Source organism: Periophthalmus magnuspinnatus, chromosome 21, assembly GCF_009829125.3.
Source record: "Periophthalmus magnuspinnatus isolate fPerMag1 chromosome 21, fPerMag1.2.pri, whole genome shotgun sequence".
Classification (NCBI taxonomy): Eukaryota; Metazoa; Chordata; class Actinopteri; order Gobiiformes; family Gobiidae; genus Periophthalmus; species Periophthalmus magnuspinnatus.
Genome location: NC_047146.1, coordinates 14,560,419 through 14,572,635, shown reverse-complemented (window position 1 = coordinate 14,572,635; position 12,217 = coordinate 14,560,419). Strand labels below are relative to the sequence as shown.

General features: G+C 36.6%; 1 protein-coding gene and 1 non-coding gene across 2 annotated transcripts in view; one reads left to right on the top strand and one right to left on the bottom strand.

Moving 5' to 3' along the window:
• clasp1a (cytoplasmic linker associated protein 1a) overlaps positions 1–12,217 on the bottom strand; it is a 92,575-nt gene that overhangs the window by 61,473 nt on the left and 18,885 nt on the right. The window contains exons 3-8 of the mRNA XM_055230449.1: positions 4,142–4,220; positions 3,775–3,878; positions 3,539–3,630; positions 3,332–3,407; positions 2,353–2,450; positions 1,053–1,123 (exon numbers count right to left, since the gene is read on the bottom strand). Coding sequence (XP_055086424.1) covers positions 1,053–1,123; positions 2,353–2,450; positions 3,332–3,407; positions 3,539–3,630; positions 3,775–3,878; positions 4,142–4,220 — 520 coding nt within the window. The remainder of the gene's footprint in view (positions 1–1,052; positions 1,124–2,352; positions 2,451–3,331; positions 3,408–3,538; positions 3,631–3,774; positions 3,879–4,141; positions 4,221–12,217) is intronic.
• Positions 4,625–4,751, top strand: LOC117389898 (U4atac minor spliceosomal RNA). The gene has a single exon (XR_004542917.1). It is a non-coding gene; the product is annotated as a U4atac minor spliceosomal RNA (small nuclear RNA).

Genomic DNA, 12,217 nt, shown 5'->3' with positions numbered 1-12,217 from the left:
ATTATCGTTTATTGTCTATATTTTCTTCAACAATATATCGTACTTCAAGATTTACCATCGTCAAAGCCCTTGCAAAAGCAACACTTTTACTGCACTCCATCTAAAACCTTACATAAAGCTGCAAAGGCTATATACTGAAAGCCATTAAACTAGCACTGAACCAGTACATAGAATAACATCTAGCATGTTAGTATGAACGTGAGGACAGCTTATCTGGCAAGACAACAGTGGCTACAATTACAGGCAGTTTTGCTTTGAGAAAAAAAAAGTAACTGACTATATGCACAGCCTTGGTCTTATTCCAAATTCAATGTCACTTCCGTATGTGTTCTACTGCCCTATCACCACATACACATATTTTTATATCTAAAATGTCTTATACATATGCTTCCTTGTCAAAATGAGTGAAAAAACTTAGCACTTCTGTTTCCTTTCCTTATTTACTGATAAAGCTGCATGGTTCTTGGCTGTCTGGCTGCACTCTGGGAGGATGTCCGTCTCCTGCAGTGCAAACTCATCCACTCTAACCCCAGGTCTGTCACTCAAGCCTCTTCCTTTAAGCTAAATGAGCTGACAAAATGATTCTTGTATGACTAATAATAATAAACATAGATACATGGAAATAACTGTACCAAAACATCCAAGAATGTAAGAACTAGAACTGTATCACAAACAAAGCAACAATTTAGTACCGGGCACTGAAACATCTGTTAATTTTGACAGAAATATACTAAATATTACATCTCCTGAATGGGAAAAAAATCCTCAAAATGTTGCGTATAACAAAAAGCTGAAACTCCTTGCTTAATCATTAGGTAAGTGTCAACTAATTTAGCAAGATTTAACCAGCAGATTTAACCAGATTTAACAAGCATTTAGGCAGCTATTGTTATCAGCACAATGAAAAAGTGGATTTGCAAATTGTAATGATCTAATTAAATAACAACAATTCATTTTATAAGCTAATAATATGTGTCCTTGAAGCAAATGTCGCTTTACCAATGCACCAATCTCCAAAACAGAAGCAGCAGATGGTTAAAAGACCTACTGACCTGAGCCAGATGAGGAGATCATGTTTCCCGATCTTTGGACTTCATCAAATTTGCTGAAGATTACATTCAACCTGGAGAAAAAGAAGAAGAAAAAGAGTCAAAATTTTATATAAGAGGCAAATGGAAGAAAATCTGATCGTAGTTGCATAGATGCCCAAGACTAAAATAAACAATGTCCACTGGTGCGAAGCTGGCATCAGTGTGGGAGGGAGAGGCGTTCACAGGGGGAGCATATGGCCCAGTGTGAAATATGATTTTGGTCAGAAGAGATGCTACAGTGATGCTAAGTGCTAAAGACTATTGCTTTTTGGGAATGATGAATCTGCAGAGAATAAATATAAGTATTAAGTGAATTCCTCTGAAAACAACACCATATGCTCTATTCAATTAAAACAAAATACTTGTAGTAAGACATCAATGGACTATGTTTTTTTAGTTTTGTATGTTATTCTTGTATTAATTTAGCAGCTCTATTTCAATCTGTTCTGTTTTTGAATGAAATTTAATAACATAAATCTGATTGCAATGCGAGTGAGAAAAGTCCTAATTAGAAATACCGGAAAGCTATAGCTATAAGTTAGATCAGTGAGCACCATGACCGAGAACCAGAGCACCAAGCAGCACCTAGAAGCCCCTCCTGCTTCAACTTTCCTCATCTTGGGGTGAGTTAGCTGCACACTGAATGGATAATGAGAATAGTTCTGCTTTGTCCAGTTGACAGACTAACTTTGGCTTTTACTATGGCTCAGATCTAGACAAATGAGGGATTATAAAGACAAGTTCTGTTGACACAATATCAACACATATGCATCACCTGGAATTTAGTCCTGGCTATAGTGCATCTTTTAAAACCAAAATCAGCAGCCTATATACTAAAGACAAGGAAACTGTAATACTATAAACTAAGTGATAACAGTACTTTAAGCCCATTTCATGAGTATATCCACGTTAAAGATTGCATAAGAAAATAAAAATACTTATTACCAAAGGCTAACATAATTAGTGCAGCTGCAGTTGTAGTTTCTACTGTACTTGGATGTAATTGTATCTTCACAACTAATTTAAGAACAGTACAATGAATTTGTTCTTTTTTTTTTTTTTTATTAGTTCTTAGTTTTAGCTGATAAATCTAGCCACTAGAGGGAGCTCCAGTACAGAATTTGTCTCATTACAGAAACAGATTTCTCTTCTCAGTTTACATTTGCAAAATGTAAATGTATGTAAATGTTACATGTCTGCCATGTAAATCAATGAGCTGAACCAACATGTGAGATTTGAAATGGTTGGGGTTGTGTTGTACCGTGACTGTGGAAGGCCCTTTTTGCTGAGGTCCAGTCTGACCCTCTCCCCCACATGTCTGTAGATCTCCACTAGACAGCTCATAGCACCATCACGAACCTAGGGGGAAAGAAAAACAACGGATAGGTCAAACCGAGACAGAGGAAGCATGCACTAAGGTCTGCTATTCAATCCATCTCTCCACTAAATACCAAGTATACCAGAATTCTACTCTACTACCTCACATACATGATATTACATAAAGGTAATAAGAGGAAGATGACCATACATAAAAATGACTTGGTAAATGGTCACATTTGTATAGCACTTTAACACCTTCAAGCCACTAAAAGCACTTTACATCAAGGAGCTCATGAAGTCAATCACCCATTCACCCATTCATACACCAGTGTACGCAGACACTGGGGTGAGGTGGGTTAAGTGTCTTGCCCACGGACACAATAACAGCATTCATCTGTGGCAGCTGAAATCACACTGCCAACCTGTGGGTGGGTGGATCTGACTGCTCAAGCAATGCTGTTTATATCCTTCAGATCAGTGAACAAAACACTACCTACTGAGCTACTTGATCTTGAAGAAGAGTTGAATAATTTCCCTTTAATTTGTCCTATAGAAAGCTAACTCTCAGTTTACTAGAGTCCCTGTGCATATTTCTCAAGATTTTCCTTACTCAATTAAGTTGAATTTACTTTTTAAAAAGTACATAAACTTCATTTAATTACACAATCAAAAAAATTGCAAAGTACTGTATAGATGTATATTTAAAAGAGAACCAAATCTTCTGCAATTATGTGCATTATTAATATATCGTAAACAATTAAAATATAAATTGAAACTTCATGTTAGATTAGTTACAAAAGTAACAAGTTAGTAAAATAAAATACATGTTTGTGTCTTACTTAGCTAACATAAGACACCAACACAGAAAATAAAGGCTTACTGATGAATGGAAACTTAAAAGAACAATAAAAAGGACATACCTGACTTGTGGGATCCCCCAAAAGGTTACATATATGAGGGACTATTTTACTGAGAGTGAGACCTTGAGCTCCATATCTGAAAGAAACAGCAGACAGATCAGATAAATCAAGGTTAACACGGGCATTAATAACAATAGTCTTTTACACATATAAAACTGAAATATGAAAAATATTTAGCTGATTTGAAAATAGAAATGCAGAACTCACGTGTTAAGCGTTGCGATTAAACAAAGGCACACTCCTTCTCTAGTTCTGTTGTTCTTGTGTTTGAAACCCCCCAGCATTCTGTCCCACACGTACTGCAAAACAAAACACAAAAATGGGGAACATTTAACACAAGTATTATTTTACATTTTTAAAAGTACATTCAAGTTCAACCAAACAAACAAAAGAGTAAACAAATATATAGATTGAACCTTCATAAAACTGTATAAATCTAATACCTGAGGCGTTGCAGCTTGTTCCATTATTTTTAGCAGCAGTGTTTGATCTTGATCCCGTACTTGATCTTTGGAGTCTCCCAATCGATCAATAAGGCTAGGGAGGACTGGAAAAAAAAATAAGACAGTAGAATTAAACATTATTTATACAACAAATATTAAATGAATATAAAGGACATTCATGAGACAAAAACTTTGCTGTTGTTTAGGTGAGAAATGGTAAATGGTAAAAAGGAGGATGTAATTATGATAAATGTTACAGGGGGAAAAAATCAAATCTATCAGTTACAACAGATTGCATCGGGGTAAATTACATATATGTCAAAGATAAATATTTAAGCAAAGATAATTCATCATAAACAATTCTTACCTGTTCCTATTTGGGCCCTAAACCGGTCCTGTAATCTGGTTACTAAGGCAGATAAAAGATCCAATCCCAACAGAGCCACCTGGTGGACACACAAGAGAAGTGCACATTAGTTATACATTTTTTAAAAATCTAAAATAATTTAAAATCGTCACATAAATATATATTTTTTTAAATAAAACAATGTCTAAATAAATAAAAAACAATGATAAGCTGAACTCCAAGTCTTTGTTATTTGATGCTAGCACCATTTTTTAATATGTGTTTGCAAAGGATTGTGGGTAGACACACTATTTTACTATTTCCAGCTCTTTTTAAAAAAATAGGCAAGTAACGTCTTTATAAAATCTCAGCAGTAGTGTAGCATGTTTAGTTTGGAGACATATAAAAATTGTTACATCATATTTTAAATGCACAAAATCTGCACCATGACCGAGGACCATGGCACAAAGCGCACATAGAAACCCGGAAGCTCCACCCTCTTCATCTTTCCTTGTCTTGGGGTGAGTGAGCTGCTCAATGAACGTGTAGTGAGAGTAGCCCTGCTGACACCAGATCAACACATACGCATCACCTGGACCTCGGTCCGGGACATGGTGCAATTTTTGGAACCCTCTGAACACATTTAATATAAATAGAGTACTAAAGCGTAGAAAAACAATTGGCGGAGGAGGACATCTAGTGGCTGACGAAGGAATTACTGCGAATTAAGCTCAATCCAATTTTATAATTATTTAGCTGTAATTTCGGAGATAAATTCTACTGACTTCTAAGCATTTATTCTATTACAGTCATATTTTAGTTTTCTTTAAGTTCTGTACCTTATCCTCACGTAGCCTAGCATATAATTTGCATATTTTAAATTGTTTACCTAAAAATGCCAGCTGCTAAAGGTGCACTATGTAACATTTTTGGTAGGCTGCTTGCTATATGCTTGTCTCCGTAGAGATGTTATTGTTTTGCCTGGAATGTTCCACAGTATGGCATTAAACATCTAAATCTCCATGGAGACAAACGGCCACCAGACCAAGTTAAAAGTCAGATCTGTGAAGAGACAGTCCAACTTACTGCAAGAATCTACATTTTTCAAAGTACTTTTGAAAAATGAGAACACCTGTAATTGAAAAAATGCTAATCATTTATACAATATGTTTAATGTCATACTGTGGAACAACTTCTCTATGGACACAACAGAAAACATGGTACATGGTGCACCTTTAATAATTAACTATTAAAATTGCACATTCAGGAATAAAATACTAAAATTTCTTATCAGTAGAAACGTGTGCCAAGAGATCAAAACATTTAGTCTAGCTAAAAAATTTCCAACTATGGGTAACAATGTGTCACAAGGTCTATCCATTCACATGTGCTAGAATACATGAGTACTATGAATAATCTCTTTAGCACTAGATTAGCATGACAGAGGTAACTGCAGGTCAACAGGTAGAATGAAGATGACCCACACACTCGCTTGTTCATCATGGTTTCAAACTCAGGCCCAGTGTAAAGTAACGCAATCTACACCAGAATACTAAAGTATCCACACTAGAGTATTTGAAGTACAGTTTAAGTACAGTTACTCCAAATTCCAGATGCATTCACTTTGTTCTCACCAGAGGTCTACTGACTGACTGTAGCCCTAGTGTATTACTTTTGTTCTGAGAGTCAAGGGGATTATAGTAATTAGTGTGATGACAGGCCCAAAACAGACACAGAGCTAAACCTGAACAAAAGAAAAAAATGCTGAAAGTTCGAGAAAAGCTATTTTACAAAACCAATTTAAATGTACGAAGAAAGACATTCAACTATACAATTTTACAGTTTGTTTTATATTGCCATGGTAGCCCTCAGACATATGCAAACTGTGTTTAGTGTAAATAAGTAGCACAACCCCCACCTGAAACCTAAAGAGCAATCACCCACCCCATCTCCTCTTAAATTTCCATCCAAATCTCCCAGAGATCATCCTCTTTAAAGCCTCTCTGAACCCACATTTCAACTGCAGCATTAAAACCCAACTAGAGCCCAGGGTGAACTGGAGTCTACACAATCAGGCATGATTTACACATTGACAGTTACCTGCAGCACAGATTTGAATCTCAAAGCAAAAAGCATAGCCTACATTAACACACAAGATGTATAAATCACACACACACACACCCACACACACACACACCTACCTAAATAACCGCCTTTTCATGTTAGTTTCAGTGAATCAGCTCAAAGGATTGTGGTCTTAGTAGTCTCTGCTGTTTAACATCTTGATGTGACAAAACAATGCATTTTGAGGACTTTGCAAAAGCACATCTGAATTCCCTGACTATTACTACTGTTATTTGCATTAGTGAATCAAACCAAACTAGAGAATATCAAGCCATGTTATATATTTTGTACCACTTGAAATCAAGATAGCCAAATCAAAACAGAATTTCCCACCCCAGTACATCTGTCCTTGTAAACATCTGCTGGTGCATGTTTGCAGATGTAAAAACAACCAACCACATCATCACTTCTACTATGTCTCTCTGATGTGGAGGAGCTTTAAAAATAAATAAAATATGCCTGTCCCTCCTTCACTTCAGGCCTGTCATCTCATTACCACTGAAATTAAAAAGTAGATAATCAACTCCAGATATTGCTGGAACAGCTGTCTATAAAAACAAGGATGGACAGAATGCAAATTTTCAACAATTAAAACCTGTTGTGACAGTTTTTTTTTTTTTTATTAAGTGAAAAATTAAAAGGCAGTAACTTAGGACCTGGTCTGAAGCGACAGCTGCCGTGTATTGCGCAGTGCCTTGTGATTAAACAGAGTACCTGGAGCTCTTGTCAGCCTGCAGTGAGGAATGATGGATGGTCATCTTTGTAGTGTGGCCCTTTAAACTGTTTCACTGCTAGCTAATGAGCGTTATTCATCTAGCATGCAATCTCAGAAGAATGAGGCTTTGTCCGTCAGATGACTGCGGCTCACCACTGTAGGAAGTAATTCTATCAGAGTGAAGAGTACGAGTTATAATTTTTGGCAAACTAACTGAATACAGAAAGGTGAACTACTCATAACACATTAAAGGAAACAATAAAAAAAAAAATCTTCACCAAAATCGAATAATGCAATGTTTTGTGTCACTGTCAGACTGAAACAAAACAAGGTTACAAAGAGTATCGTGTTGTAACAAGATAATCTTTTGTGTAAGACATCGTTTAAGTTATGAGATCAACAAGCACATTATTATGATCAGGAGCATTACAGTTCCATTTTGATGAATGGCAGGTTTTACATACTTGCATTTTGCTGTAGCCTGCAACCATTAATTTGGTAGTCAACTAGTCAAATGAGTCAATGTTTCTACTAAAGATTGAGATTTCTTTGAATACAGTTCTTAGTTTTTCATACAGCCACAGTCAAAATACATTGTCACTGAATACTGTCAGGTTTGGGTCAATAACAAAATATATAGTCACAACAACATTCATTTAGTTCCTTTTTGTTATTTTGTTGGCACGCCTTGCACACCTGTCAATTTAGATCAAGTTACAACATTTTCCATGGGTATATTTTAAGTGCTTTTACCAAAACAGGACAACGCACCAAACCGCAAGCTATGCCTAGAAGGGATGGGCACTTTTGAAAGCACTTCTAACTTGGATCTGTTTGCTAGCGCCACAGTGATGAGTAATGCTACAGTTATGGCAGCGCTAGGGAAAAGTAGCGACAGTGGGGTTATCATATCGCTGAGGTATGATTAGCCAGAGACCAAACCATGAGTCAGGAGCTAGGACCGACCCCTAGGCATTATGGAAATACCCACTAGTACAACAACTTATTTAGATTTTTACAGCCAACATATATCCGCAAGACAAAACGCACCACTGGTTTAGTCTCTTCCGGTTCAGTTCACATGCTGACGATGTTTTGCGCTTGGCTAGCTACAGTGAAAACATAGAAAGCAGAGCGGCATTTCCTCCAGTCAAATTGCCAGTGATACTAATATGCATTTTTTCTGTGGCTGGTGAGGCGGTATTATCTGTATTTATAACACAAACTGCTTGATTATTTAATATGTAAAACCAACCAACAGTAAAGGGAGTAGAGGGCGAAATTAGCATGAATTGTTAGCTAGGTATAGCAAGAAAAATGAATCACTCTATAAAAACTCCAATGTAATTAAGCTAACAAAATATGAGCTAGCATTTTTCACCCCGATAACAATATAGGCCTGTTGCAAATGTTTGTGGAGTTCAGCATATTGAGTTTTGGAAGATACAGATTTAGCAAGTAGCATAGCATCATTAGCTATTTTCTGTATGTCAATAGATTATGAAAACTTGTGTATTTTTTTTACAGAAAAGCAACCCCATGGACTTTTTTTTTATTGTGAATCTAACACGCATAAACACGAAGCACTGATAAATGAGGTCTCTTTCTACAAACTTATCTTAATTTTCCAAGTACGTTTGATTCTTCACATCTTTCATAAACATTTACAGACCTGCTTCTTTCTGTGAACATGTCAACAGCTCACTGCATAATTATTCAAATGCAATGTACACCAATTCCACGAACAAACACACAGATGGACTGGATGCGTAGTTCTAAAGAAATATTGGGGAAAAGGTAAGTAGCTTCACAGACAGGAAGTATTGCAGACAAACCACTGGAGGCTAATCTAAAAGTGCACTTTACTGTAGCCTGTAATTAGCCATAACGGGTCAATAGATTTCCCCCAAAACTTACTTAATAGAAGAGCTGCTACTATGCTATAAGTGCACGAGAACGCTAAAACACAACCATTTTTAAGTGACTACAGGTTCAGACTTCAGCCCAGTGATTCTTTTGTGTATTTTTTAACAAGGGGTAGGGCAACATAAAAGGGTAAAATAAAAAAACACTGTACGTGATACTACTATATCGCCTAGTTTCCATGTTTATTATTCATTTATTAATTAACTGTACAATCTCATACACTCAACGTCTTTCATCTGGGCTTATGGAAAACTCTAAGTGCCAAAAACATGTCCGCCCCACAATCGAAAATAACTTGTAGCTAGCCTGGAGCAGATGCTAACTATCAAACGCATTAAAGTGGATCAACACTTGCAGCTGTTGCTATAATTTGTGTTAAGTTATAAATCACCTTATTTAATTTCCAGCAGCAGCAGTATCCTAGAGGTAAAGACACAGGCTATCAGGCAGTGAGCATGGGACCAGCCACTGACGCTAATAGCTTCCCTTGGCCATGAGCTCAGCCTGCTAAAAACAGCAAGGGACAAAAATGTACAGAATAATAAGTAAACAAATAATAAAATATGCGCCTTATGAAGCAAATATTTCAGGATTTCCTAATGAGTAGGTAAAGGTAGTACCCGGAAACACAAATTTGTACAAGGTTTACCATCTTATAGACCAGCATTAAGTGAAATTAGCATCAAGTTGATATACTGTATAAGTAAAAGTCACAAAATCTATGTCACTATGACTCTGTTGACCCAATTTCATACTAAAATAGTCACGTTCAAGGACATGTGTCATTTTATGTTTGGATATTTACTCATGGAGTAACAATAGTCCATGCCATGCCAAAATATTCATAACAGCAAAATAAATAAAAAATGCCTGAAAAAACATCACCACCAGATGTTAACAAAAGCTTAACCCACTTCATGTCCTTTCAGTCAAATGCATCAAAATGTGCTATACCTGATTTTTACAAAAACAAAGTGTATTCTAGCATCTCAAACATTCATCGCAATGAGTTTAAGCACTTTTCACCACTTTCAGAGGCCATGCTAACAACAACTAGCATGCTAATAGTGCACCAGCCTAACATCTTGGTTCGTTGACTATATAAACACTTTATAATTAGAAGCAGACAGCACATTGTGGTCTTATACAATAATTTCATTACAAATTTCAAGGAGCTATTATGTCTTCACAGAATCATGATTTATTATTGTATTAAAATAAAATGTCCTCCATAACACATATTTACAAAACATGCCTCTAGGAGTTCGAGGACAGGACAAGGCCAAACCATTTTAGCCTAGTGTCACACTTTACACGAGTGTTTTGCTAGGCCTGTACTCAAAAAAAAAACAAAAAAAAACTTAGTGCCTTGCTGTGCCCAAACCCTGAGCACATCTCTGGGGCACCTGCTAAAAGAGATACAGGGAGACATCAGTGCACAGATGAGAGTACAGAGGCGAGTGAACAGGGGAGTGGACGCTGAAGCGAACGGACAGCTGAGTCAGGAGGGCCATGGTTAAAATGCTTATGCACGCCAAGATAGAAAGTGAAGGTGGCTCACGTTAGGAAAGGTCGTCGCAGCGGGGTCGGGTTACATAAGAACTAACAGGTCTGCACCAATGACCACCTGACACACACACACAAGTCTTCAAAAGTTAATGAGGATTGTGGTAATTAGTATTAGTTCAGTCCAGTACTTTGCTTTCTCAAATGAATACAAAGCTAGTTTAGCAGGATAGCAAATAGGGCTCCTATATACAGAACAAAGAAAATGTAGATTAAAGATTTGTTAAAAAAAAAAAAAAAGAAAAAAAAAAAGAAAAGTCAGACCTTGTTTTGGCAGAAGAAGTCAGAATTACTATGATTAATATACCAAACAACAAAAGAACCAACCATTTGTCATTTCAAATTAATTCTATGCTACAATAGTTTGATAGAAAAAAACATGTTGGCAGCATTTGTTTTGGGTAATGTAAATGCAATGCAAAGTCAAGACAAGAGGCTCAGAATATCATTTGAAAAGGCTGATTTATTATTATATCATTATTATTATTATTATTTATTAAAGCCAATTGGTCAAAAGTTTAGAGTAAAGACGTTTTGCCGCTCGTCTAAGTGGCTTCTTCTGTTCTAGTCAGATTGCTGGTGTTAGGGTTAGGGTGCTTTATATCTATCTGAAAGGCCTGAGTCATATTTTGAATAATCATTCAGGCCCCTAATGGCTGCTCTCACACCTATTAGCATACTAGCTATCACTATTATTTTCCTTATTTTGACTTAGGTCAAGAATGGAGTATATATAGGAAATAAATTATGTCTAAGCCCCCCTTTCCTGTTCAAAGATGGATTTTCCTTAATAACAAAAACTGCCTCTTTATATCACTTTGTTCAAAGGAGTGGTTAGTGGTTTCGAGATAGAGGTGTACGGCAGACTGGGGTCCCAAGATACAGTCGGTACAGTCTCTTATGTGCCAACACTGTCACCGTGGCTATGAATCATACCTGGACGATTACACAGACCAGACTTTATATCGAATTCAAATAATCGATATAAAAATTGTATTTGTTTGGAATAAAATGTATTTTTATTTTTCCCCATTATTTTGTGTTGGAAATGGCATTGAAAATACAGGAAAGGCTGCTCACTGCAGTTACAGGAACCAAAGTCGAGCACAGGGCCACGCAGCACTGACGGCTTTGAAATCACTGATGTAAAATTAAATGTTGGAGCTGCACGTTTAATGGGATAGTTTGCCGAACATTTATAGTGGAGAATTTTTTTCTCAATTTTTATGAGAAAAAAAATAACCAATTTTATTTTCAAATAAAATCGCCCAGTCACAGACACAGACTTTTAACAACTTGTAAAAGACTTTCAAACTGAAATTTGAGACTCACTATCAACATGGGGAGGAGTCCCATAACCCCTGTGGTTACTGTCACTCATCCAAAGCATTTTCACCACACACACGGCCTACCAGTCTTACAAGAAAATGCACAACATTTTGATATAGCATCATTTAAAATAGAGTACAGATTTTTTTAAGCATTATTCTCATGTGTACCTGATACGCAGGCAGAGCCCATGCACATACAGTACTTTGGAAGAATAGAAAAGTCACCATTCATTTTAAAAGCTAAATTTCATCGCTATAGACATGGTATACAAATTCAGTAAAAATGCTTGATTTGGTTGAATATTGTCATTTTGCAGAAACACCAGACGACACCAGCCCTCCGTCTGAACCCATTGTAGTCTGTGAAGGAGAAGATAATCTGGTGAGCTTCCTTCCTGGGCTGTCCTGACTCAGCAGAGCGAATGGCCACAGTGA